Consider the following 27,064-nt stretch of genomic DNA (forward strand, 5'->3'; position numbering starts at 1 on the left):
GGGTGTGTGTGCACCCACATGTGCGTCCCACACAGAAAGCGCAGAGTGGGGGTGCGTCTCCTCTGTTTGTCTCAAGGTGAGTCAAGGTTGTCCTCGTGAACCTAAGCTTTGGGGCCCGTGGGACACCACGTAGGCGGCCAAGCCGCTGAGGGTTGAAGGTGGACGTGATCTCGGAGCAGGGAAGTTGTGCTCCACGGCATCATGCTTTAGATGTTGTTGACCAGGGACACGGACCCTGCACGGGCTGCCCGATAAGCCCTCCACGTGAGAATAGCCGGAGATGCCTTCGCCGAACACGAGTCAAGATCCTTCTGCATCTCGAAAGGGACCTCGTGGCTCTGTGTTCAGATCCACTGGCAGTACTTTCTTTAACGCTGCCTCCCCTCACCAGCCCCAGCCACCCTGGGGCCTGTCCTCTTCTGCCACCTTGATGCCACGTGTCCCTTTGTGAGCCACCTGCAGAGCTACCCAGTAAGCTTTGCGACACTCCTCCCACTCTTCCTTTCACTTCAGCCCGACCTCACGTGTGCCTTTCCAAATGAGCTTTGAGCAGCAGACCCTTCCTCTGAACCTAGCCTTGCAAGCCACCCCGTTTATGTAACAATTACAAGCATCGCTGCCATGGAGGAGAGGGCTTGCCACCAGCCTCACAACCTTGACCCTGGCTTCAAATTACAGAGGTCCCACCGCTCTCCTTGACCCTCTCCCCACTGTCAGGGGTCACACCTTCCATATACTCCACCCTGTCTTGTCTCCTGTATGTCTCACCTGTCACCAGGATGATGTCTTAACTGGCCTCGTGCCTGCTTTCTCACCACCCCTCCCTGTTCTCTTCCAAGTGGTCTTCCTAAAGCACGGTCTGATCACGTGAGCCCTCTGTTTTTCTACCTAGCCATAAGACCCATCTGCTTGGCTCTCCAGGATCATTCCCTGCCCGTTCCATGTCAACTCCACCATCCATATACCATCAGGATTAATCTTCATAGGGTGTCACGCTAAGCACTTTATGTGGATTATTTCCGTGAAGCAGATACTGGTATGATCTCTGAGAATGACAAGAGCAGTCCCTGACACTGGAAGCTCACCTGGCGCTCACAGCAAGGCCATGTGTTCTCCCGTTGGACCCAGACAACCTTGCAGAGGAGCTCCATTATGATACAGTGAGACAAAACGTAACTGGGCCCAAGCACAGACCAAAACAAGGCCCCTGTGTCACCCACAGAATCTCAATATATTCTGTCCCAACCAATACCAGTGACCCCTGCTCCTTCATCACTTACAGATGAGCCTCCCCCTGCCCTGCCCTCCTAACACATATCTCTGAGATGCCTCTGCTTCCTGACAGCATCCAATCCACTCACAGTTTCCCCATCTGTAAAATGGAGGTGTCAGCGCCTTGCAAAGGCCACCAGACCAACCTACAGTTGGATGAGCTTGTCTTTCTTCTTCCAGTGTGCAGGATGTTACCATGGGGAGCTGTGGGGTGTCCCTGACAGGTGTTGGGAAGGCTTACTGAAGGGTATGCACTTGGGATGGGTGATTTGTGGGCCACTCGTGCTTAGCATACCTAGAGGAGGGGTCCCCTGGCACAGGGAAGGTCACGTAGAGGCCTGAGGCAGGGGTGAACCTGGGTACTTGTGGCTGGAGCCACAGGCAGTGGGTTGTGTTGTTATCTTCAAAGTACAGTACTAATACTTCCTTTGGCTGAGGTAGCTTTAAAAATGTTTTTATTGTGGTGATATAGAGAGAGCATAACATTTATCATTCGAGCCACTTTCAAGTGCACAGTTCAGCGGCATTAAGTGCATTTTAAGGGTTGTGCAACCATCACCACTATCCATCTCCAGAATTTTTTCATCATCCCTAACTGAAATGTGCCAAGAAACTCTGAAACTCTGACCAAGATGGACTGGACTTGCCCTCGTGCCTGAAACAACCAAGAAATGGACAAATATGTGTAGCAACAGTTCTCAGAACCTGGACGTTGTGCAACAAACCTCAGTGACTCCTGAGAGACGAGAAACCAAAGGGCCGAGTCCTTACAATTGCCCCATCTCACTGCTGTGAGAGTCTTCAGCCTGCAGTGGCAGGGAGGAGGGGATCCCTAGCGGAGCCGGGAGGACTCCCTGAGCTGAGGAGACGAAACTGAGAATGCAGGGAGACCAAGGTAACTAGAGGTCCCAGGGCAGACTACAGGTGGGGAGAAAGATACATAGAGGACTTGGGGACCTGTAGCAGGTCCCCATCAAGTGTTCAGTTAGAGAACTAATCAGCACACGTGTGTGCAGAAACAACCCAAGGCCAGGGAAGGAACTGTCCAAAAGGGTTAGAGGTGACACTGCCCACAGTTGAGCGGGGCAGAAAGTAATGTCGGTTACCAGCAGCCACACTGGAAAACCTCTTGGTCTCTGGAACAGTGAGAAGAGTACACAGGAGGATCTTGCCTCAGGAGTGAGTCAGAGCTCCCCGCAGACCCGTCGCTGATCAGACCCCTCCTAACATATCAGAGAAAGATCTGAAAGATCAAAATGTGTCCTGGCCACTGTGTCCAGGAGCAAAGCTCAAGAATATTCACGAGAAACAAAATGTCCAACACTCAACAAGATAAAATTCACAATGTCTGGTATCCACTCTGGAATTGTGAGGAATGTAAATTTAATTTTTTAATGTGGATTTAATTTTGAGTGGAATAGGGGCAGAGGGAGAGAGACACAGAATCCGAAGCAGCCTCCAGGCTCCGTCCGAGCTGTCAGCACAGAGCCCAATGCGGGGCTCGAACTCATGAACCACGAGATCACAACCTGAACAGAAGCCAGAAACTTAACCAATTGAACCACCCAGGCACTCCTAGAATTGTCGGGAAAATAAAGACGAGGCATAATGAGGAGTTAAGTGCAGACACAGAGCTTACCTAAAAAGACCCAAATATAACCTCTAGGAATAAAAATTACAATGTCTGAGTTGAGAAATACAGTGGATGGTATTAGCAACAGACTGGATGTTGCTAAAGAAAGGATTGAAGACACAGCAATAAGAACTCTCCCAAATAAAAAGGGAAAAGAGAATAGACGAACAGCACCAATGGCAGTTGTGGGGTGACCTCGTGTGTCCTGAAATACATGTAATTAGTGTCCCAGAAAGAAGGAAAGACACGATGGGACAGGAAAAAATAGCTCAGAAAGTAAAGGCTGAAAATTTTCCAAATCTGTTGACAACTATACATCTCAATGAACCCCCAGCACAGGAGCATGAAGGAAACGAGCAAGGCACAGTATAATCAAATTGCTCAAAACCAATGATGAAGAGAACAAAAATTTTAAACACCCAGATAACAAAGACACGTTATAAACAAAGAAGTACAGACGAGGTGGATGGCAGGTCACAAGATGCCACAAGGCGTCGCCCCTGCACAGCTGTTGTGTTGAAAGCATCCACACTCTCCTCCAAAAAGGGCAAACACCGTTGTTCCTCACAGTGAGCCATCTGTGGCCAGCAAGTGGAATTAACCAGTTTCAGACACACCTTACGGCTTCTCTGCTACGTGTGCTGTGCAGGTGAGCGCACTTTGAGGTTGTCTGAAAGTGCTGGTGAACTCCAATGTATTCCTAGATGTGAAATGATTGAGAAGGGGTCTACAGATAATTTGTCATCTTAGAACAAACCACCTTAATAAAAAGTTAGTAATGTGTGGGCACAGGGAAGAGGTCTGATGAAGAACGACGCTGAAGTTTATGTATCTGCTTGGCTAGGATGTGGTGCCCAGATGTTTGGGTAAAGAGTCTAGATGCCTGACAGGATGTTTTAGATGTGATTAACATTTAAATCAGGGGGGCCCAGGTGGCTCAGTTGGTTTAACGTCCAACTCTTGATTTCAGCTCAGGTGTTGGTCTCTACGAGGACAGTGCAGAGCCTGCTTGAGATTCTGTCTCCCTCTCTCTCTCTGCCCCTCCCCCGCTTGTGCGCATGCGCTCTGCGCTCTCTCTCTCTCTCTCTCTCAAATAAATACAAACATTAAAAAATTAAAAAAAACATTTAAATCAACAAACATTGAGTAAAGCAAACTACCCTCCATAATGTGGGGTGGGTCTTATCCAAGCACTTGAGGCCCTAAGAGCAAAGACTGGGATTCCCCAGGGAAGAAGGAATTCTGCCTCCAGATGGCCTTTGGACACCAAACTACAGCATCAACTGTTCCTGGTCTCCAGTCTGCCACCTGTCCTGCAGATTTCAGACTTAGCCACTGCAATTGAGTGAGCAGATTCCATAAAATAAATCCCCTCCCCACCCCAGTTCTAGATAGATAGATAGATAGATAGAGGATAGATAGATACATACATGCATACATACATAGATGATAGATGATAGATAACATGAAGAAGCAGTGTCAGCCCAGGGTCCAGAGCCCTGCCTCCAGGGCACCTGGGGTGGAAGCTTCCTGAGGAGCGGACAGCCACATTTCCTAAGCTATGAGTCCTAGGGTTCAAGGGTCTCCTCCCCCTTTGCCAGCCCCTCCGACTCTCCTCCCTGGCTCCTGTGACTTACGAGAGGAAAGGCATCAGGGGAAAGCATGGGTGGGCAGCAGCCTTGGAGAAGGAAGGCCAGTCTGGAAAGACCAAACTTCAGAACTTCTGAATGCAGCTGTTGGCAGGCCAGACCAGTTGCTAACAGCGGTGACAGCAGCAGATGTATTCAATCCTCGGGCACCGGGTGAGAGGTACCTAGACTTGGAGGGCCCTGGGGGGTGGCTAGCACCTAACAGAGGCAGATCTTGGAGCTGGGAGTGATGACTGGTATAAATGGGGAGATGCAGGGAAGAGGAGGTGGGTTCAAGGGTGTCCTCAGAGCGTCAGGGGATAGTGCATGACCTGTGGCCTGGGCTAACCCTTTCCACCTTCCTCCTCCCCTCCTTCAGTAGCATGTGCTATGGACCCCTTTACGGAGAAGAAAACCAAAGCACAGAAGTGGCATGCTCAAGGTTCCCAGGCGTGAGATGGCCTCTGACTCAAACAAAGCTGCTGCCAGTGCTACTGTGTCAGAAACCGGGAGCCCCCACAAAGGGGACTTGCCCAGCACCTCTAACTGTCGTCCACGCAGTTGCCTTTTGCAGACATGCTTCCTGCCCACCCCCCACCCAACAGAGCACACATCCTGTATTTGGCCCTTTCTCCCCACTTGGTCTCCCAGGCTCTGTACTTGGCTGGTGAGGGAGGTAGCTAGAGACCCTCTGATGGGACATCTGGTTGAACCTACCCCAGGGGGCTGGACATCTCCCTCAGGCCACACCACTTCTGACCCTCAACCTTGGCCAGAATAGCACAGGGACTCTGTGTGACATTCCATCTAAACAGTTTACATGCTTGAACAATGTTTGGAGATCACCAGTCCTGACGCAGGGCTTCAAAATGCAGGGTGGTGGCAGCAGCCCCTCCCCCCATACCAGTAGCCACCCAGGGGTGCCCTAGGACCGTTGAAAGCTTCCCCAGGACACTTTGAGCATGGTAGGGTGGCAAATGGATGGTGTCTGGATCAGAATTCTGTGAGCATGGAGTGAGCCTTGAGGCCTGAAGCAGACCACCATCATCATGAGCCCCTGCCACTGATGCCTCTGACACAGCTTTTCAGGGACCCTGAGCTGGTGGGGAGTGGGGGCATTCAAATGCTTCAGCTGTTTCAGAATGACTGGGTCCCCACTGTGGTGAATGCACATGTCTCAAGTCTTCATATGCCCCTCCTTCTGTACTTACTAGGAAACTGTAGCACAGAGAGTCAACTTGTCAGGGGCTACTCAATGCGAGATGTGGCCCCTAACCTATGGCCACCGGAGTATCATATTCATAGGACACTTTGGGACTGTGAGCTGAGAAGTCTCCCCACTGCTCAAGAGTGTGGGAGGGCTGTGGATCAGGAGAAAGATCCCCCGCCAATCCCGTCACTGCACATGCACACATAATTTCTCAAACAATGTCAAGGGGTTCCAAACTCCAAAAAGGCCCCCACAGATTCAGCTCTACAAGAAGGAAATGTGCTTGGGGGGTCTCTCCCCGTGATCCCAGACCTGCTTCCAGGGCCCCCCTCAGACCTGAGCTCAGCAGAAATCACACAGAGGGCCAGCACATGGAATGGGGTCAGGCAGCTAGCTGTCATACCCTCTGGGAACAATATGAGGGTAAGAGGTCCTCCAGGGAGAGTACAAGCGTGGCGATGGCTAGGGAATGATCAGGAATATTCTGGAGATTGTGGTCCCAGTACAAGGACCACACCTTAGTTCTTTCTGCTATGGACTGAAAATGTATACATGGGAAGAAACTGCCTTTAGGAGTGTAGGAAACGGATCTTGGATAAGCCTAACTGCCCTGTGGGAAAGCACTGGCTGGCACAGTGACAGTGAATCATCCAGGCAGGCCAGCCCAGGCTGATGGGGGCAAGGAGAGGTCCCCTCGGGGACAGGTATACCTTGCTCAGCCCCATAGGCAGGAGGAGCCATAGGAGTGCTGGAGAACCCCCTCCACCTCGAGGAGGCTTCAGAGTCTCTGTCCAGTCCCAGCTACCTTAGGGAATGGTCAGAGCATCCTGGGAGGCAATGGTATCTGCCAATACGACTCTCCCGAGACTGGGGGACCTATCTGTCCATGCTGTGCCTGGACAGATTCTTCCTGGTGGCTCCTTCTCTGTCCACTGGCCTGGGGATCATAGTAGCTCCTTCTCCTGTGGCCCCCTGTGTGCCCACTGGGTCTGACTGCTACATGGGGTTCAGCTGAGCTGGCACCCCTTCCTCTTCTTGAAGAGGACAGACCCCAGGGACCAGAAGGCTGGTGTAAATCCTGGCAACACAGCCAGTCCTCTGTGTGACCCTGAGCAGCTTGGTGGGCCTCAGCCTTCTGGTGTGTATGACAGGGACAATCCTAGTGCCTGCACCACAGTCGTTGACAAGAGGTGGGTTTGTCATTACTTCTCTCCTGTACCTGCTCAGGGCTGATCCAGGTAGGGTTTTATGTGGGGTGACTCAGCTGTGACTGAGCCCTTCTATGTTTGGTGCCTGATGGTGTCTTGGATTATCGAGCTCTGTGTGGGGACGCAAGCAGTGGCCCTGGGAGGCGTGTTGGAGGACTTACAAGCTCTTCTGCTTGTTCACAATGCAGCAGGTGAGCCTTGGGTGGACTCCTTACCATCTTTAGTCATAAACAGCACCAGGTTTCTCCTTTGCTGTTTTGACAACTGCCACAGAGAGAGCCGTGACAGAATTGAACACGAGGAAAACATTTTTGACAGTGTGTGAAAGACACGGGCAGAAATGTGTCCAGCCTGGCAGAAGGTACCCAGTGAGCAGAGATGGGTGGATCCAACGAGGGGGTCCATTGGCATGGCGCTGGAGAGGGAGCTGCACCTGTGTCCTCCACATCCACTTCCAGGATCCTATGTGAGAAGCAGGGTTGCTCCGTGGGCTCCCCTGCCCCTCCCCCTAGGCCCCTCGTCCTGGAAGCGGGAGGCTTGGGGATGGCCCCACAGGGCTGAGACTGCACCAGCTCCTCTGATTCCTTGGGGCTCCAGGCGTGCCCCTGAGACCTATACTGGCTCAAGAAGCTGCTGGGGGTGTGAGCAACCCTCAGAGCCAGAACCAGCCCAAATGGATACCTCTGTGGAGGACCTCCCTGGGAGTTCAGTAGTCACTGAGTCCACCCCGTCCCCTGTGGTAGGCAGGGCATGGCTGATGCCACCATGCATGCATCCCTGCACAGCTGGATGTAGCCCTAATACTCGCCTGTTCTTCATCAAGTCATACGTTGGCCTCATTAGGGCAGCACCCCTGGGTGGCCCCGTCTGGGGGGCACACACGACCCGACTGGTGCTCCATGGTAACATCCACATCCATGTGGCACCACAGACACTGTGGCCCCTCTTGGTAGCTTCCATGTGGCCACGATCTCTTCAGCTGGATGAATCAGGACAGGCAGCTAATGAGGATTGGCATCTTGCTGGGCCCAGGGAGGGTCAGGCTAGGAGCAGCAGATGGGCTGTTGTGGTCACTTGGGTACATGTCCTGTGGCCTGTGGAACATCCAAGTGGAGACCCAGAAGGTTCTAGAACTGGGAAAAGCAGACTTGGAAAGCAGTGTGGGAGTAGTCTGCACACGGCAGACATGAGCGGTAGGGATGTTGATTCGGGGAAGGAGAGAGGCCGGGATGCGGACTGGGGCAGCCTCTGCGGAGCACACAGGAGGACAGCACACAGCAGGTGCAGGGTGGGGCAGAAACCAAGAATAGGCCCCGTGGCCAAAGGCAGATGAGAAGAGGGACCAGTGGAGGACGGGAGGAGGGAGCCATAGACGTTGCCCAAAGAAAAGAGGCCAGGCCTCAGAGGCCTGCACGCTGTAGACACTGAAAGGAAAGAGAGAAAGACAAGGACAGTGTGGAGTGGGGTGGGGAGGGGGGTTGGGGGTACAGCGAAGGCCCAAGCGCAGCTGCCCTCCAAACACACCAAATGCCCCCAGGTGTCCTGGACCCTGTCTGATTCAGACAGTGGTTGGAAATGAGGCTCAGAATTTCTAAGAATTTTCCTTCATCATGTCAGGTGGGAGCTCCAGGTTGGCCTTCAAGGCCAGATTCCCAAGGAGGTCAAAAGGTGTGGACAGTTCAGGCTGAAACTCCAAACCTAAGTCTCACCCTGTGAGAGCTAGAGCTCCACCTGACATCAAAGTGTGAAAATGGGAGGCGCCACTGCAAGGCCAAAACGCCAAGCGCAAGAGCTTAAGCAAAGAAGAAGGAGGAAGAGGAGGAGGAGGGAGAAGAAGGAAAAGAGAAGAGAAGGAGAAAGAGGAGGAGGAATGAGGGGAGGAAGGAGAAGGAGGAAAGAGAAGAAGAAGAGTTCGTTCCCTGCATAACTGGGAAATGCGAGGATGGGCAACCTTCAGCTGGACCAGGAGCTCTGAAAAGATTAGAGAGTTCTCTCATCCCCTCCCTTCCGCCTCCACCTTTCTCTTTCCATTTCTCGACTCTACCTCCCTCCAGAATGTCCAGACTCTCTCCTACTGCAGCTGGCTTCCTCCTTGTGGCCAGGAGAGGTGGTCTGTGGCAACCCCTGTTCCACCCCTCGACCCCACCACCCCTGCCACCCCACCCTGACTGACAACCCCAACAGGAAGACTTCTGTCCAAGCCCAAGAGAAAGTTCTGCTCTGCACACACCCAGTCATGTGGGAAGAGGCAGAGCACAGTGACTTAGACCTCCTAGAACCGCCCCTTAGGGGAAGGATGTTCGTTCCACATTAGGGTCCCAAGAAGAGACCACAGGTGGAAGAAGCCACCCACCCACCCACCCAGCCACTCCCCAGGAAGGTGACTCATTAGGGCTCTCAGGGACACAGACCGCCGGCACAGTACACACCGCTCCCACACAGTCAGAGTGGACTTTTATTAGGAAATCACCCTGCAAACACACCGAGAAGTGCTGTGCTGTGGGTTCCACGCATTTCCTGAGGAAGGGGGTCACAGTTTCGGAGCTGTCGGAGGAGCAGGGAGCCTGTGAGCGGGGACTGCTCGGTGCTGCCTGTGGCCAGCACTCCTTCACAGCAGCATGACTCAGCCATCAAGAACCAGCACACAGACGCAACACAAGAAACACGCCAGAGCACACACATCTGCGCTACACTTAAATAAATAATAAATACAGAATTCCACTTGCTGTTGTCCGTGCCTGAAACAAAAGGAACCGAAGGGATGAAGAAAACCAAAAAGTCTTTCCTTCCATTGGACCAGGGGGAAAACATCCCCAAATTATCAAAATTCCTCAGTTACAAAATACTCTTTAAAAAATTCCATTATTAAAAGAATAAATAACAAAATATATAAAAAATAACTTGGTTGCATCAAAATTATAAGAAGACTTCTATATATAGAAGTTACAGCAAGATTTTTTGTGGCCTATCTCTTGTCAAATAGTCAATTTTGCTTTGATTTCATCTGTTTCCCTCTCATGGTGTCCTGGTGTGGGGTCTAGTTGAAACAGTACAAAATTAATAAATAAAAATGTTAAATAAATAGCAAATGTTAACACAAGAGGTTGTGAATATAAATACTTACATCTTGACAAAATTAAACAATGTACAGAATAATTAAACTAACTACTTTTTTTTTCTTCCAGGAAGTGCAATTTCTCTACTTTTAAATACTACCTTGGAATTGCAGTCACAACCGATTTGGACTCTATTTACACGGTAGGAACATTGTGTTTAACACATTATGTTAAAATTTTTTTTCGCGTCTTGAATGGATCTAAAAGGAAGCGAAACCTTGGTGGTCTCCTAATTAGGGATTTATCCCCTGACCTTGCCGATGCCACCTCCGCCCCAGTCAAGCTCGGCCACGACCCGGGTAAAGCGGCAGTGACGGGTCACAGGCATGAGTGGACGCACAGACAGCCAGAGACCCTGGCCCTGACCCAGACCTGGGTCTGAAGGCGGCAGCCCCGAGGGGGAGCGTGACCCCAAGCCTGCACGTGTCTGTGCGGGCTTGGGGTGCCAGCTGCCCCTAGAAGTGAGGTGCTTTAATGTGGAACTTCCAGGGGTTCCCAGGTTAGAGTCCTCAAGTTGGCCATGGGCTGCAGGTCTGTTTCTAACCCTCTGGAACAGTGCTTTATTCCATCCTTAAGACAAAACTGAGTTAAATGAAAACAGAAAACACACTTGCCACATTGACCTCACTGAGCAGACGTGTGCCCAGGGGCACATGCTCCAGGCTGACACTGTCACACGCACCACCCGCCCCGTGCCCACGGCTACCCTCCCAGCCTCGACAGACAAAGGAATACTGTGGTTGCAAACTCCAAAACTTCCCTGAGAACCTTGTCCATGAGCTTTCACTGGAGACTTTGAGCTGCTCTTCAGATTTCTTTCAAAAAACAAAAATAAATCACTTTGTAATACTTCACGCCCTGCCCTGCATTCGTGTGGGGAGGTCAAGGCCTCCAGCCTGGCAAGTGCAACGAGAAAGACACTGATTTCCAGGCACCCCTGTGGATAAGCCCAACTGAGGCCTCCCTGGGCTGCCAACTGGAAGTCACTGTGAGTTGGGACTCCCCACTGCGGGGGCAGGGCAAGGGAGGTAAGCGCGGGAGCCAAGTTGGGCTGCCCCGGATGTCCGGATTGGCGGGGTGGCTCTGGAGTGATGGGGTCTAGACCTGGATGCCCCTCACAGCCCGTTTGATGCTCTCCAGGAGGTCCTTGTTCTCGGGGTTCTGGTAGCACTCCTGGTTGGAGTACATGTCAGTGAGGGTGCTCACGTAGGCATCGAAATTCTGCTCACATATTGGCTCCTGGAGAACAGAACCAGGTTAGCAAGCTCCATCCACACGGTGTGTCCCCTGATTTTCAGAAGCCACAGAAGTCTGTGGCAGGACTCAAACCCATCTCCTCACACCTACTAGGGCCACCACTGGCACCCTTGGGCTGAAACAACCATGAGCATCCTGCTGTGGATTCATAAGCTCTTCGGGACAGCTGGAACCACTGTGGCCAGCAGCCTGTCGGGCAGAGCACCTGCCCTTCTGGCAGGACCCCAGAGGTAGAGGTGTGCCGCGCCCTCCTTGCCCTCCCCAGAGTCCTGGCAGGGGGTGGGGGGACAGTCAGCCACAAGCTCACTGGTGTGCCTGCAGGGCCACATACTGCTTACCATGTGCGGAAGGCGGATGTTGGCGAGACTTTGGATGAGGGCCTGGCTCAGGCCCGACAGCTCCAGAAACAGGGCTTCATTCTGCTCCTCAATGAGCTTGTTCTCCTCTTCGATGTTCTTCAGGCTCTTCTCCATGGAGGAGATCTGCACCAGACCAAGGTGGGAAACGCCTCCTGTCATGGGGGCCCCATGGACCATATCATGTCCTCCTGGGACACACCCAGCATGCTAACTGTGCCACATGTGCTATCTTTCTGGGAGAAGGCAAAGACGTAGGGACTCTGGTCCCTGGATGGAGGAGGGGACACAGTGACTCAGCCAGGAGTGGTGTGGGACCATGGGTTTCTATGCCACATCTGTCCTGCGGGGGCAGAGAGGAACACAGACTCTGAGCACCCTGGGCTCAAATCCCAGCCCACCACTAGCCGTACAGTTAACCTCCCCATGTTTCTTCTTCCTTGTCTGTAATGGGAATACTGCACGCACTTTATGGGGTGCCTGGCTGCCTTTGGGTTTTCTCCCCACCAGAAAGGCCAACAAGTGCCCTAATAAAGCTGTGGAAGACAGCCACTCCTGGCTGAGTGGAGCCAGTCAATGACACGGGCAGTCCGGCCTACCCAGAGCAGCTCAAGCGATCGGGTGAGTCTCGGGGTCCGCATAACCCTATGCAGACATTCACGGCCAGCATGGGGAAGGTGGGAAACCTTCCCTGGGGCCTGATCTGGAGAAGACTTGCTCGGGAGGGCAGCCCCCAACCTGACCACATCTTAAGGAGGCCTCAGGGCAGAGGCAGGTTCACATGACATGTGTGACACATTAAGCTGTCCCCAGATAGAGACAGGTAAGCTGCCTTTTAGAAAGCTATGGATCAGGTAGAGTGCTTTCCTCCAACCATGTGGCTGGGAAACACCATGCTTCGTCACCTGGTGACAAATCTTCGGCTTAAAACACTCGGGAGTAGGAGTTAGGGGACTGCCTCCTCTCTGCCTGAGCCTTGGGCAGAGCACATGACTCAAAACTCCCTCTAGAGGAAAGGGGGCTCCCGGTCCTTCCAAATGGATGCCGATAAATAAAAAGGTGGGAATCAGGGGGTGCCTGGTGCCTGGGGGCTCAGTGACTGTGTTGAGCATCTGACTCTTGGTTTCGGCGGGGGTCATGATCTTGCGGTTCACGAGTTCAAGCCCCACACTGGCCTCCACGCCAGTGGAGCAGTGGAACAGAAGCCTGTTCGGGATTCTCTCTCTCTGCCCCTCCCCTGCCCACTCTCTCTCTCAAAATAACTAAATAAAAACTGAAGAAAAAAAAAGGTGGAAATCAGCAAAAAGGGAGAAGTCAGAGGTGCTGCCCCAAGGGTACACTCTGAGAAGGGAGGGAGCAGTGAGGGACAGAGGGTGGCAGTCACACAGTGATATGTCTCGGCACCCAGAGACGCCCCAGCACTCCTCTGCTTCTACTGCCTGGGAGCCTGGGGAAAGTGCTGCAGAATGAAAATCCTTCCTAATCTCCATGGGCCGATGCTCTGTTTACACAGGAGGTCAGCGTGAAAGCCTGTTTCCCAGTGGAGGAAGGAGCAGAGGAACAAGACACGTAGAGCTCCAATGTGTCACGCTGCAGCCTCTGGGAAGGAGCCTCACCGCCTTCCCATCTGTCCTTCCTGCCCTCAGATCCTGCAGGGCCCAGTACCTCCTTGTCCCTCTGCCCTTCAGGCCATGGGGGACACAGCTATGTGTGGCCACTCCTTCTGTGCTCCAGGTTCTCTCCAGCCCCCTGCTCAACAGCTAAGGACAGGGCACTGTCTTCTTTTCGGAATAAGGCTTTCGCTGCATTTTTTCCTGATGACAAGTGTTCATTTTGGGGAAATCAGAGAGATGGCAAATACCCTTAAAGAAACGTGTAACTCTCTCACATGGCAACAGTGGCTCTTTCTGGGTCAGACGCCTCCTCATACAAATGTCTTTACCTCACAACAACCTCACAGAGTTGACTCCTATTTTTCTCTTCACTCCACCAGCAAGGACGTCAAGATGCAGATTGCCAACGGGTTTTCCAGGTCACTCGGCTGGCGTACGGCAGTACTGTGGTAGAGGCAGGCTCCAGCCAGACCCCCGGAACCCACCTGGTGGTGCTACTCCTACAGGGCTAGCAGCCAACTCTGATGGCACCAGTAACCCTGATGGGACCCCCGGCAGGGCCACCTGAAGACCCCTTACCGCTGGAAGAACAGCCAGTGCGGGCGGGTGTGGCACGTTCTGAGTCTCGCTGAGCGCTACGCCCATCAGCTCAGCTTGGCAGCAAGTTTGATGAGGGGCTCAGTTTTCCTGCCTCCCTGAAGTGCAGGCTGAGGACCAGGACCTCTCCGGTGGGGAGGGAGAGGGCGTACGTGCAGGTGGGCAGCACCACCCACCTGGGACTGCAGCTGTACCATGGCAGCCTCCATCTCTGAGTTGGACTCGTTCAGGTCGCGGATCTCCTGGTTCAGCTGCTTGATCTCTTCATCGTTCTCCAGAACTGCCCCAGAGAGAAACCTTGGTTGTGGCCCTCAGCTTTGCGCCCAGGCCAGCAGGTGGGAGTGCAGTGGAGGCCTGTTTTCTAGGTGGGACTAGGGAGCCCGTCCAAGGCCTGTTTTCTAGGTGGGACTAGGGAGCCCGTCCAAGCAGAGGCAACCCGCCTGGCTCGGTGGGCAGCTCGTATCCCACTTTTGTGCTGGAAAAGTCGATCTTGGAGACTAGCAGCCGTGTGTCTACATTTTTCCCCCTGACCCTGGGGCACAGATAGGAGAGTATAAATCTTTGGCAAGTGTTAATTGCCAAGATAAAGATGGAAGTTTTCCAGGTGGTACTGAATTTCCTCAGCTTCCCTCTTCGTTGACACTAACTGAGTTCACGAATCCACAAACCCTGAGATCGTGGCTTCTGATGCCGCCATCAGGGTTCTCTGATGCCACCACTTGTCAATACCCAGGTTAGAGCAAGCATGGCCACTTGAGGGCCAGGATCCCAGACTTGAGGCGACCAGGGGTCCAGAGCTAGGTTGGGGGACCCGTCGACTCAGGTAAGCAGTCTGTCTCCACCATGACTCACGCTAGGAGGGGCCTTGTCTCCCTACCCCCTCCCGCCAGTACCTGCTCACTCACCCATGTCACAGACATCGCTCGGAGGAACTGCAGGAGGGACACCTTACCATCACTCGTCTTGAACTTCGTGCTGAGAACCTCATCCCCTGAGACTTTTCCCTTCTTTCCAGCAAAGGTTGCTCTGGGACAGCCAGATAAGCTGGAAGCAAAGGTCACACCAAAAACCAGTCCAAGGTCACATACCAAGGGCCAGTCTGTGATGACACATCACAATGAAAGCCAAGTCCTCATTGGCTGGCAGCCTGGTAGGACCCTGGTTGGAACTTTCTCATTCGTCTCCTCTTGCCACCTGCTCCCCGGCTCCGGCCGCCAAGCTTCCACACCCCTTATTCGGTAGCCCAGGCCTTTCCCAGCTTAGGCCCTAAAGGCTTATCCCCAGATTGCCTGGGCCAAGCTCCTCACCCCCTTCTCAGAGAGGCCTCCCTCCCTCCTCCCTGCCACTATCCTCCCCCACAGCATCTATCCTCTTGGCCACACTGCAATATCTTACTCATTTGTTTGGTTATAGTCTGTCCCTCACTTGGCCCAAATCAACTCTTGTTCTCTGCTCTTCCTGAGCCTGGTATTTGGTGGACTCTAAGTCAAAGCTTGTGGAACGAATGAGTTCATTAATCTTTAGGTGGAGAGACAGGGACGGAACAAAAGAAAGAGAAGGTTTCTGATGAACAGTGTAGTGACCCCTGCACCTTGGCCAATACCTCAGCTGCCTGGCACACAGAGGAATAGAATGGGGGAGGCAAGCTGTCCCCAGGCCTGGGACAGGTGTTGGGGGCAAATGAGAGCCCAGGCAAGGAGGGGTCTTGTCGCCATGTCCCTTCCACAGCAGGCAGACGTGGGCCCAAAGTTCAAAGAAGAGACCCCAGCAGGAGGGGCCAGCTTTTCATGAGAAGCCGGCAGCCTGTGTCGAGAATGCACACACGAGACTCAGGGCTCCACTCACTCTTGCTGGAGGGACTCCACGTGCTCCACGTGGAGCAGCCACTTGGGGTGCCACATGTCACAAACACCATGATCTGATACTAACAGATTTTCTATGGCTTCATCCAGTCGGCTACCAATCCGGGCCTTGCTTTTCCCTGGAGAAACTATAGGCCACGACTGAGCCCTTCCTGAGTCTGGTCCTTCCTGAAGAACCTTGCCCACATGCCCAAGGCCAGGGGCCTATGAAATGCAAGCCATGCAGGGCAGTTACCTCCGGTGGGTGAGGAAGCTACCATTGGCATGACCGGAGCCATCACAGCCTGGAGTGGGGCAGGTGGGCCCCTCGTTCTTCAGTGACTTCCAGGAGAACGGTGAGCCATTAAGAGAACCCTCTTTCTGCCTCCGAGCGGCCAGCGGGCAGCCAGATGCACTTCTGTGTGAAGCATATTTGCCGCTGATGTGACCGAGCCCCACACAGCCTGGCACAGGGCACCTGGCACAAAGAGGTCAGAGGTGAGCACTGAGCACTAGATGGGGGAGGTGAAGCCCAGAGACTCTCCCATGCCAGACACTGAGACTGCTGGGGGCTCCTGGATGAACTACCATGGTTGGAGTGATTCCTGAAGCCACAGGTCAGAACCTGGGCCTTCCCAACCAGATGTAAAGGCAACAGGGATCACGTTCCCTCTCCAGCCTCACCCTCACGCCTCCTGCTTAGTTGGAAGGTCAGCAGCTACCTTCCCTGAAAGGAGAAGCTACCTTCTCTGGAAGAAGCTACCTTCTCTGGAAGGAGAAGCTACCTTCTCTGGAAGCAGCTACCTTCTCTGGAAGGAGAAGCTACTTTCTCTGGAAGCAGCTACCTTTTCCAGAAGGAGAAGCTACCTTCTCTGGAAGGAGAAGCAACCTTCTCTGGAACCAGCTACCTTCTCTGAAAGGAGAAGCTACCTTCTCTGGAAGGAGAAGCTACCTTCTCTGGAAGCAGCTACCTTCTCTGGAAGGAGAAGCTACCTTCTCTGGAAGCAGCTACCTTCTCTGGAAGGAGAAGCTACCTTCTCTGGAAACAGCTACCTTCTCTGGAAGGAGAAGCTACCTTCTCTGAAAGGAGAACCTACCTTCTCTGGAAGCAGCTACCTTCTCTGGAAGGGGAAGCTACCTTCTCTGGAAGCAGCTACCTTCTCTGGAAGCAGCTACCTTCTCTGGAAGGAGAAGCTACCTTCTCTGGAAACAGCTACCTTCTCTGGAAGGAGAAGCTACCTTCTCTGGAAACAGCTACCTTCTCTGGAAGGAGAAGCTACCTTCTCTGAAAGGAGAACCTACCTTCTCTGGAAGCAGCTACCTTCTCTGGAAGGGGAAGCTACCTTCTCTGGAAGCAGCTACCTTCTCTGGAAGCAGCTACCTTCTCTGGAAGGAGAAGCTACCTTCTCTGGAAGCAGCTACCTTCTCTGGAAGGAGAAGCTACCTTCTCTGGAAGCAGCTACCTTCTCTGGAAGGAGAAGCTACCTTCTCTGAAAGGAGAACCTACCTTCTCTGGAAGCAGCTACCTTCTCTGGAAGGGGAAGCTATCTTCTCTGGAAGGAGCTACCTTCTCTGGAAGGGGAAGCTATCTTCTCTGGAAGCAGCTACCTTCTCTGGAAGGAGAAGCTACCTTCTCTGGAAGCAGCTACCTTCTCTGGAAGGAGAAGCTACCTTCTCTGGAAGGAGAAGCTACCTTCTCTGGAAGCAGCTACCTTCTCTGGAAGGAGAAGCTACCTTCTCTGGAAGGAGAAGCTACCTTCTCTGGAAGGAGAAGCTACCTTCTCTGCAAGCAGCTATCTTCTCTGGAAGGAGAAGTTACCTTCTCTGAAAGGAGAAGCTACCTTCTCTGGAAGCAGCTACCTTCTCTGGAAGGAGAAGCTACCTTCTCTGAAAGGAGAAGCTACCTTCTCTGGAAGCAGCTACCTTCTCTGGAAGGAGAAGCTACCTTCTCTGAAAGGAGAACCTACCTTCTCTGGAAGCAACTACCTTCTCTGGAAGGAGAAGCTACCTTCTCTGGAAGCAGCTACCTTCTCTGGAAGGAGAAGCTACCTTCTCTGGAAACAGCTACCTTCTCTGGAAGGAGAAGCTACCTTCTCTGAAAGGAGAACCTACCTTCTCTGGAAGCAGCTACCTTCTCTGGAAGGGGAAGCTACCTTCTCTGGAAGCAGCTACCTTCTCTGGAAGCAGCTACCTTCTCTGGAAGGAGAAGCTACCTTCTCTGGAAACAGCTACCTTCTCTGGAAGGAGAAGCTACCTTCTCTGGAAACAGCTACCTTCTCTGGAAGGAGAAGCTACCTTCTCTGGAAACAGCTACCTTCTCTGGAAGGAGAAGGTACCTTCTCTGAAAGGAGAACCTACCTTCTCTGGAAGCAGCTACCTTCTCTGGAAGGGGAAGCTACCTTCTCTGGAAGCAGTTACCTTCTCTGGAAGCAGCTACCTTCTCTGGAAGGAGAAGCTACCTTCTCTGGAAGCAGCTACCTTCTCTGGAAGCAGCTACCTTCTCTGGAAGGAGAAGCTACCTTCTCTGGAAGGAGAAGCTACCTTCTCTGGAAGCAGCTACCTTCTCTGGAAGGAGAAGCTACCTTCTCTGGAAGCAGCTACCTTCTCTGGAAGGAGAAGCTACCTTCTCTGAAAGGAGAACCTACCTTCTCTGGAAGCAGCTACCTTCTCTGGAAGGGGAAGCTATCTTCTCTGGAAGGAGCTACCTTCTCTGGAAGGGGAAGCTATCTTCTCTGGAAGCAGCTACCTTCTCTGGAAGGAGAAGCTACCTTCTCTGGAAGCAGCTACCTTCTCTGGAAGGAGAAGCTACCTTCTCTGGAAGGAGAAGCTACCTTCTCTGGAAGCAGCTACCTTCTCTGGAAGGAGAAGCTACCTTCTCTGGAAGGAGAAGCTACCTTCTCTGCAAGCAGCTATCTTCTCTGGAAGGAGAAGTTACCTTCTCTGAAAGGAGAAGCTACCTTCTCTGGAAGCAGCTACCTTCTCTGGAAGGAGAAGCTACCTTCTCTGAAAGGAGAAGCTACCTTCTCTGGAAGCAGCTACCTTCTCTGGAAGGAGAAGCTACCTTCTCTGAAAGGAGAACCTACCTTCTCTGGAAGCAACTACCTTCTCTGGAAGGAGAAGCTACCTTCTCTGGAAGCAGCTACCTTCTCTGGAAGGAGAAGCTACCTTCTCTGGAAACAGCTACCTTCTCTGGAAGGAGAAGCTACCTTCTCTGAAAGGAGAACCTACCTTCTCTGGAAGCAGCTACCTTCTCTGGAAGGGGAAGCTACCTTCTCTGGAAGCAGCTACCTTCTCTGGAAGCAGCTACCTTCTCTGGAAGGAGAAGCTACCTTCTCTGGAAACAGCTACCTTCTCTGGAAGGAGAAGCTACCTTCTCTGGAAACAGCTACCTTCTCTGGAAGGAGAAGCTACCTTCTCTGGAAACAGCTACCTTCTCTGGAAGGAGAAGGTACCTTCTCTGAAAGGAGAACCTACCTTCTCTGGAAGCAGCTACCTTCTCTGGAAGGGGAAGCTACCTTCTCTGGAAGCAGTTACCTTCTCTGGAAGCAGCTACCTTCTCTGGAAGGAGAAGCTACCTTCTCTGGAAGCAGCTACCTTCTCTGGAAGCAGCTACCTTCTCTGGAAGGAGAAGCTACCTTCTCTGGAAGGAGAAGCTACCTTCTCTGGAAGCAGCTACCTTCTCTGGAAGGAGAAGCTACCTTCTCTGGAAACAGCTACCTTCTCTGGAAGGAGAAGCTACCTTCTCTGGAAACAGCTACCTTCTCTGGAAGGAGAAGCTACCTTCTCTGAAAGGAGAACCTACCTTCTCTGGAAGCAGCTACCTTCTCTGGAAGGGGAAGCTACCTTCTCTGAAAGGAGAACCTACCTTCTCTGGAAGCAGCTACCTTCTCTGGAAGGGGAAGCTACCTTCTCTGAAAGGAGAACCTACCTTCTCTGGAAGCAGCTACCTTCTCTGGAAGGGGAAGCTACCTTCTCTGGAAGCAGTTACCTTCTCTGGAAGGGGAAGCTATCTTCCCTGGAAGAAGCTACCTTCTCTGGAAGGAGAAGCTACCTTCTCTGGAAGCAGCTACCTTCTCTGGAAGGAGAAGCTACCTTCTCTGGAAGGAGAAGCTACCTTCTCTGGAAGCAACTACCTTCTCTGGAAGGAGAAGCTACCTTCTCTGAAAGGAGAACCTCCCTTCTCTGGAAGCAACTACCTTCTCTGGAAGGAGAAGCTACCTTCTCTGGAAGCAGCTACCTTCTCTGGAAGGAGAAGCTACCTTCTCTGGAAACAGCTACCTTCTCTGGAAGGAGAAGCTACCTTCTCTGGAAGCAGCTACCTTCTCTGGAAGCAGCTACCTTCTCTGGAAGGAGAAGCTACCTTCTCTGGAAGCAGCTACCTTCTCTGGAAGGAGAAGCTACCTTCTCTGAAAGGAGAACCTACCTTCTCTGGAAGCAGCTACCTTCTCTGGAAGGGGAAGCTATCTTCTCTGGAAGGAGCTACCTTCTCTGGAAGGGGAAGCTATCTTCTCTGGAAGCAGCTACCTTCTCTGGAAGGAGAAGCTACCTTCTCTGGAAGCAGCTACCTTCTCTGGAAGGAGAAGCTACCTTCTCTGGAAGGAGAAGCTACCTTCTCTGGAAGCAGCTACCTTCTCTGGAAGGAGAAGCTACCTTCTCTGGAAGGAGAAGCTACCTTCTCTGCAAGCAGCTATCTTCTCTGGAAGGAGAAGTTACCTTCTCTGAAAGGAGAAGCTACCTTCTCTGGAAGCAGCTACCTTCTCTGGAAGGAGAAGCTACCTTCTCTGAAAGGAGAAGCTACCTTCTCTGGAAGCAGCTACCTTCTCTGGAAGGAGAAGCTACCTTCTCTGAAAGGAGAACCTCCCTTCTCTGGAAGCAACTACCTTCTCTGGAAGGAGAAGCTACCTTCTCTGGAAGCAGCTACCTTCTCTGGAAGGAGAAGTTACCTTCTCTGGAAGCAGCTATCTTCTCTGGAAGGAGAAGTTACCTTCTCTGAAAGGAGAAGCTACCTTCTCTAGAAGCAGCTACCTTCTCTGGAAGGAGAAGCTACCTTCTCTGGAAACAGCTACCTTCTCTGGAAGGAGAAGCTACCTTCTCTGGAAACAGCTACCTTCTCTGGAAGGAGAAGCTACCTTCTCTGGAAGGGGAAGCTACCTTCTCTGGAAGCAGCTACCTTCTCTGGAAGGAGAAGCTACCTTCTCTGGAAGCAGCTACCTTCTCTGGAAGGAGAAGCTACCTTCTCTGGAAGGAGAAGCTACCTTCTCTGGAAGCAGCTACCTTCTCTGAAAGGAGAAGCTACCTTCTCTGGAAGCAGCTACCTTCTCTGAAAGGAGAAGCTACCTTCTCTGAAAGGAGAACCTCCCTTCTCTGGAAGCAGCTACCTTCTCTGGAAGGAGAAGCTACCTTCTCTGGAAGCAGCTACCTTCTCTGGAAGGAGAAGTTACCTTCTCTGAAAGGAGAAGCTACCTTCTCTGGAAGCAGCTACCTTCTCTGGAAGGAGAAGCTACCTTCTCTGGAAGAAGCTACCTTCTCTGGAAGGAGAAGCTTCCTTCTCTGGAAGCAGCTACTTTCTCTGGAAGGAGAAACTTCCTTCTCTGGAAGCAGCTACCTTCTCTGGAAGCAGCTACCTTCTCTGGAAGGAGCCATGATGCCCTTGCGCCCTGGGATGTCTCTCAGGGGCCTCTGGGTCTACACCTAGACCTCTTGCTGCCACATCACTTCTATATCACCCCAGCCATGTGTAGTGAAGTGAAGGTGTCAGATGAAACCATCCAGAGCCCACTCCCTGGGAGATTGCACCAAGCACAGAGCCTAGGGGCCTGGGCAGTCACAGAAGTCCCAAGAGTGCCCTGAACCAGGCAGCGTGGGGACAGCAGGGGCTCCATCACCCCACAGCATCCCAGAATGAGACTGTCATGCCATGATGTCCATGGATGTCCCCACATCCGAAATGTGTGTTCTGGAAGGAAGAACACAGGCCACAGTGCTCATGCAAGAAAGACTCAGTTCAGACATTCCATAATGACTCCTGCCAAGTTGTTGCAGAACAGGGAGAGAATCCTCTTGGGAAATAGCAAATGCCCCAGGAATGGTTGAAGTAACTTGAGAAAAGTTTCAGAGCAAATCCCCCTCATGCTGCCATTGGAATGAGTGCACCACAGAAAACTGGCTGGAGCAGGGGGCTCTGGGCATCCACTCTCATGGGATCCAGGCGGGACCTGGGCCAGGAGCTCCCTGCGATGCCTTCTGAGCACCGACATTTCAGGATCATGGTATCTGAGCTCAGGACCACCTAGGAACCAACAACTGACTGGGGACAACATCCTCCACCTATAAGTTCTGTTTTCTCCCCTGCAACAAATGAGACTCATGTAATTTCCCATTTGTTACCCACTTTTTATAAGCCACAGACCTGGCAAACACACAGGGCCCTGAAAGGGGACACATGGCCCCAGTTTACAGAGGTGGGGTTCCTTGGGGTGGGGAAGTCAGAGGCACAAAGCCTTCAGGAGAGCAAGGGTCGTTCCGGGGCTCCTGCTCCAGCAGGTGAGGGGACGGGGCCTCATTGCCCAGAAGTTGTCCCCATACTCGGGCGTCACTTCCAAGGTGGCCACTGCAGACATTTTCCCAGCCTCCTTTGCCTGGATCCAGCCCCACTTGTCTCCTCTCCTGGTGCCCATCCCTCTCTTCCTCATCCCAGCCACGTGGGCCTCAGACATGTGGAATGGCCACTGATCCGGTCCAAGGTCATCTCAGCCATCAGTCCAGAGTGGAGACGCTGCCAAGGGCCTTGGAAGGACCCCGGGGACGTTCCATTCTATGTCTGCCCCTCGCACCTGGACACCTCTCTGCTGTGGGGTCCCAGAGACACCGGGGCCAGGTGCTCTGAAAGTGCCTGTGAGCACCTGCCATCACAAGATCAAAGGCCAAATGAGAGGCAGCCCTTCACAGTTACAACACAAGGTTGAATCTAAATTCCTTTTTCCAACTTTGTTTGCAAAACTCTAACCCTCCTCATCACGAATGACCCCCTGGAATTTATTCGTAGTGAGTATTTCGGACATGTGGGTGGTAACACCACTTCTCTGTCCCTCCACAACCAGTGTCCAAATCTTTGGAGCTGTCGGGTGACCTCACATTAAGGTGTGTGTGGAGTGCCAAGTCAGGCAGCTTCTGTACTTGCCAGGTAGGCCGGTGGTAGGGCACAGGAGCTCTGTGCCACCAGGGTCCCAGGGTCAGAGGCACATCTCTTTTGTCAGATGTCAGTGTGGTTGGGGATAGCGCGGGGGGGGGGGGGGGGGGGGGGGGCGGGGAGGGGGCACGGCAGGGGCGGGGAGGGCTCTCCACAGGCGATAGGCATTGAGCTCCTAACCCTACCTACACTGGAACATCCACAGACTTTTACGGCCAGTTATTTAGTTTTGGCAAAGGGATTTAGCAGAATGTGCTGACATGACTTAATCTCAAACGGTGCAAACACAAGATGTCATAAAGGGAACTCTTCCTCCAGCAGCCTCCATAATCCCATCTAGCACGCGCTCACGAAATCCTGTCACGCAGCAGGACCTGATGCCCCGGTTAAAGTTTCTGCTGCAGTCTGCATTTGTTTAAAGATGATAGTCAATTATAAATACAGTTAAAGTTTATGGCTGGGGAGGAGGCCCTATAAAATGGAGGTGCTGAATAGGCGCCCCTCCCTCCCACCGCCTTGCCATGAAGCCATTAGGAACTTCAGCCATCCTGTAAATGCTGACCTGCTTCTAAGTCATATTCTCCACTTGGCTGAAAAAATCTTGTTTTTTAAAAAGCAAAGTTGACAGCACATTAGGAGGAGGAAAACCATTTTTCCCAGTTAATTTGAAAAATGCTGATCTTGATTTTAATCATTTGCAAATGCAGCACAATTCACTTATCATATCCCTACAGCAGGATCCTTGCTAAATCCATAGCAGCTTGCATTTATATGATCGCAGGCAAATTCCTGGCTTCTCAGAAAGATAAATACTCTTTATCCAGCCTAGCATTTAGTAGGCTGCATTCAGGACACCAATATCCACAAATTTTGTGTTTTTGATTTAGCATTCATTATAGTTTCATTGTAAAAAATAAATTAAATAAACCAGCCACAGCCTCTTACCACCGAACAGCTGGTGGAGCCAGCCCCTTCGAAGGATGTGACGCTGGTCAATCAGACCTCTCCTCCTGTGGCCAAGCAGATGTTTGGGCGCAGCTGGGATGAGCTACGAGCTGAAGCTCCAAGGAGGAGCAACCTGTCCAGGTTGCTTCCCTCTGTAGGGGCGAGCATCCAGTTGTTCTTGGCCCAAAGGTAACACGCAATCAGGACAGACCCGCTTTCTGTGGACCTGCCTGGCTATGCCCTGACCAAGCCGGCTCCAAGGCCCTGTGCCACAACACAGCCAGAACCCTTCCCTTCTACTCATCAACTGGCAAGGGGACCCACTGCCTGCTTCATCCAGTTTTGGCTCTGAAAGTCCTGGGCAAATCGAATGGTGGGTCAGTCTGTTAGCCATACCTGCAAGTGGGGGGTTTGGGGGCAAGTTCCTTCCTGGAAAGATAAGCTTGCAACGATACAGGCCCCTACCAAGTGGGGCACTCACAGGTTCAGAGTTCACACACAATCCCCCTGATGGCACGTTAGGTAGCCCCAAGTGGGACAGTCTGGAGAGGGTTTCAGGGACTTCAGTCACGTAAGGCCCAGGATGTCCCCTTTCCTCCCCACAGCAGTGTCGAGGTCCCAGTTCAGGACGACCCTCTTTCCACACCAGCTCCCTCTTTCCACACCAGCTCCCTGCAAAGGCATGTGAGTGTGCAGACACACACAATTTGAAGACTGGTCATCTTCCTCACCCTCCTCTCCTCCTCCTGCACCTGACCTTTCCCATCGGACCACATTTGTGCAGGTTGCAATTCCCACGAGCGCCCTGTGGGGCTGCCCCATGCCCTGAGCCTACACCCGGGTGCCCCCCCCCCCACCACGGTGCGTGGGCAGCAGGGCTCTCTGCCTCTCCTGGCCCCATCAAACACCCCCAGAACTGAGAAGCCCACACAGGAGGGCACTGTGTGTGCCCTCAATACAACACACGTGGCTCACAGCCTCGTAGGTGTCCACATGCACAGTAGGAGGACTTCTGTAAAAATGGGTATTGTCATTGACCAGCTGTATTAATTGAAAAAGGAGTCTAGAAGCAGCTTTTCAGGATCATAACACACAGGAAAATCCCAATTCTGCAAAGCCACCAAGGGCATCAGCAAGACCCCAACTTACTTCATCAGCTCAGGATCTTCCTTGTCATCCTTTGTGGGCGTCACCCTGGCTCCACTTTTCTTGGCACGAGGGCAGCCTGACAAGCTAGTTTTGAAAGAGGAACATAAGCCGTGGTCATTCCAGAACAGCAGCTTCTCACACCCATCTGCCCCTCCCCACCCCTCCAGCTCTGTGATCAGCAGCCCCAGAGGATCCCAAGGAAACTTCTGTCATCGAGCACTCTACTGGACAGTAGGGCTATGACAGGAAGTGGCACCATGAGCCCTCTCATTCTGGCTGCTAATAGCAACACGATCAGGCTTTGGGCACGGCAATTCAGATTACGGCGAGGAAACAGGCTGTGGTTGCCGCAACATTAATGTCTTATCTGGGGCACTGCAACGGCATCTGAGGAGGAGACCCACCCCACCCCATCTAGCCCGGCACCCCAGGCCATGGCAGCCTCACCTCCGGTGTGATGCGTAGTTCCCCGTTATGTGGCCAGAGCCGTCACAGCCGGGTGTGGGGCACCTGTGGAGGACAGCGGAGCTGGAACCAGAGCCAGTGAAGACACTTGGCCACAAAAGGACCCCCTCCGTGCTCAGCCCCAACGCAGGCCCACCCGCCTCCCTAGCACTGGTCTCACAAACAGTGTGTGCGTCCTGGCTAGCCTGCTGCCGAGACGTCCGGCCTTCAGAACTTTGCCACCCCGTCTCCCCAGGGGTTCCAGGAAGGCCAAGACGAGAGCACATCTCCACTGCAGGAATGATAGGCTCCCGTTTCGGCTTTCTGCAGGGTTCTAGGCTGGGCTAAAAGGTTCCAGGACACACACGGGCCTTTGAACAGTGTTCAGGAAGGCAAACCTAACACTTAAGACGGGTTCATCTTCCTTGACGTGGCTAGGAGGAAGAAGGGTTGTTCTCGGGGACATCTGAGCAAAGGAATAGATATTTCCTGAGCACCCATGACCCACCATCCCCAGCGCTGGTCACCTAGAGGTGTGATTCTCAGTGAGTGCAGAATTTGCACAACCAGAGGCTTTTCAGGGGTAGCAGGCACTGGCCAAGGGTAAGGAGGGGGGGCCACAAGACACAAAAGCCCAACTGTATGCATCCAAAATGTTTGACAAACATATCACATAGAAAGTAAAAATTCCACTTTAATGTACAAGTATGGGTTTTCTCAAATTGTTTTTCCCTGAATGTCCATGGAGGCAGAATGTCAGAGTGGGGAGGCGTGCCTGACTCTGCAGGGGAGTCCACCAGAACCCTCTGGAGCAGGAGCAGGTCTTCCGCTCTGCACCTGGGTCCGTGTGAGGGTGCAGCTCTGACCCTGTGGGACTTGGCAGGATCTGAGGGCTTGCATCTGGAAAGCCTGTTATTCACAGAATACTTATCTACCGTTTCTGGTTTCAGCCTCGCACACAGAAAAAACCACGGGTGCCGAGGCTCTTTCTCAATATACAAGTGGCCCCAAAAGGGTTCTGGAGACTTGCATCAGCTGGAACAGGACATAGGTCTCTGCCTGTCACTCAGCAGAGTTCTCTGAGGCACTCGGGCCCCTGTGCTGTGCCCAAAGCCCTTTGTCGGCACCCTCTTCCACTGGCAAATGCAGCATCTGACATTCGGAGTGAGACAGAGGAAGCCAACACAGCCAAAGGACACCCCCACAGCTTTGGGCTGCCTCCCAGACCTCAGCAGGCCAACACTGCCTGTTCCGCATCAGAGGACGCTCAAAGCTGGCATGGCAACACGGAGGAGTTCAATGCCCATCTGACCTGCTCCTTCTCCAGTCCCTTGGACTTTCTCAAGGCACCCTCCTCGTCCCTGCCCTATGAGCCACACATGAGATGCCTCCCTGGCCTGCCGGCAGGCCAACCGGTCAAATCACCATTTTGTCGGATTTAGGGGTAACTCAAACCCCTTGAGGTTATGATGGCTCCTGCTCCAGGCATGTGTGGTCACATACCAACACACACACATCTAGGGCCAGGAGGTTTTTGCATTTTCATAGAAATCACACACCACCTCCATCTAGGTGGGCTTCATCCTCTCAAACAAACCCCGAACGG

General features: G+C 52.7%; 1 protein-coding gene across 1 annotated transcript in view; it reads right to left on the reverse strand.

The window, feature by feature from the left end:
* Nucleotides 1-10,796: 10,796 nt before the first annotated feature.
* The window catches only part of MYT1 (myelin transcription factor 1), a 43,285-nt gene continuing 27,017 nt past the window's right edge, over nucleotides 10,797-27,064 (reverse strand). The window contains exons 15-21 of the mRNA XM_042930355.1: nucleotides 25,462-25,524; nucleotides 25,015-25,098; nucleotides 15,988-16,209; nucleotides 14,843-14,934; nucleotides 14,067-14,170; nucleotides 11,663-11,806; nucleotides 10,797-11,306 (exon numbers count right to left, since the gene is read on the reverse strand). Coding sequence (XP_042786289.1) covers nucleotides 11,166-11,306; nucleotides 11,663-11,806; nucleotides 14,067-14,170; nucleotides 14,843-14,934; nucleotides 15,988-16,209; nucleotides 25,015-25,098; nucleotides 25,462-25,524 — 850 coding nt within the window. The 3' untranslated portion in view covers nucleotides 10,797-11,165. The remainder of the gene's footprint in view (nucleotides 11,307-11,662; nucleotides 11,807-14,066; nucleotides 14,171-14,842; nucleotides 14,935-15,987; nucleotides 16,210-25,014; nucleotides 25,099-25,461; nucleotides 25,525-27,064) is intronic.

This window comes from Panthera leo, chromosome A3, assembly GCF_018350215.1.
Source record: "Panthera leo isolate Ple1 chromosome A3, P.leo_Ple1_pat1.1, whole genome shotgun sequence".
Classification (NCBI taxonomy): domain Eukaryota; kingdom Metazoa; phylum Chordata; class Mammalia; order Carnivora; family Felidae; genus Panthera; species Panthera leo.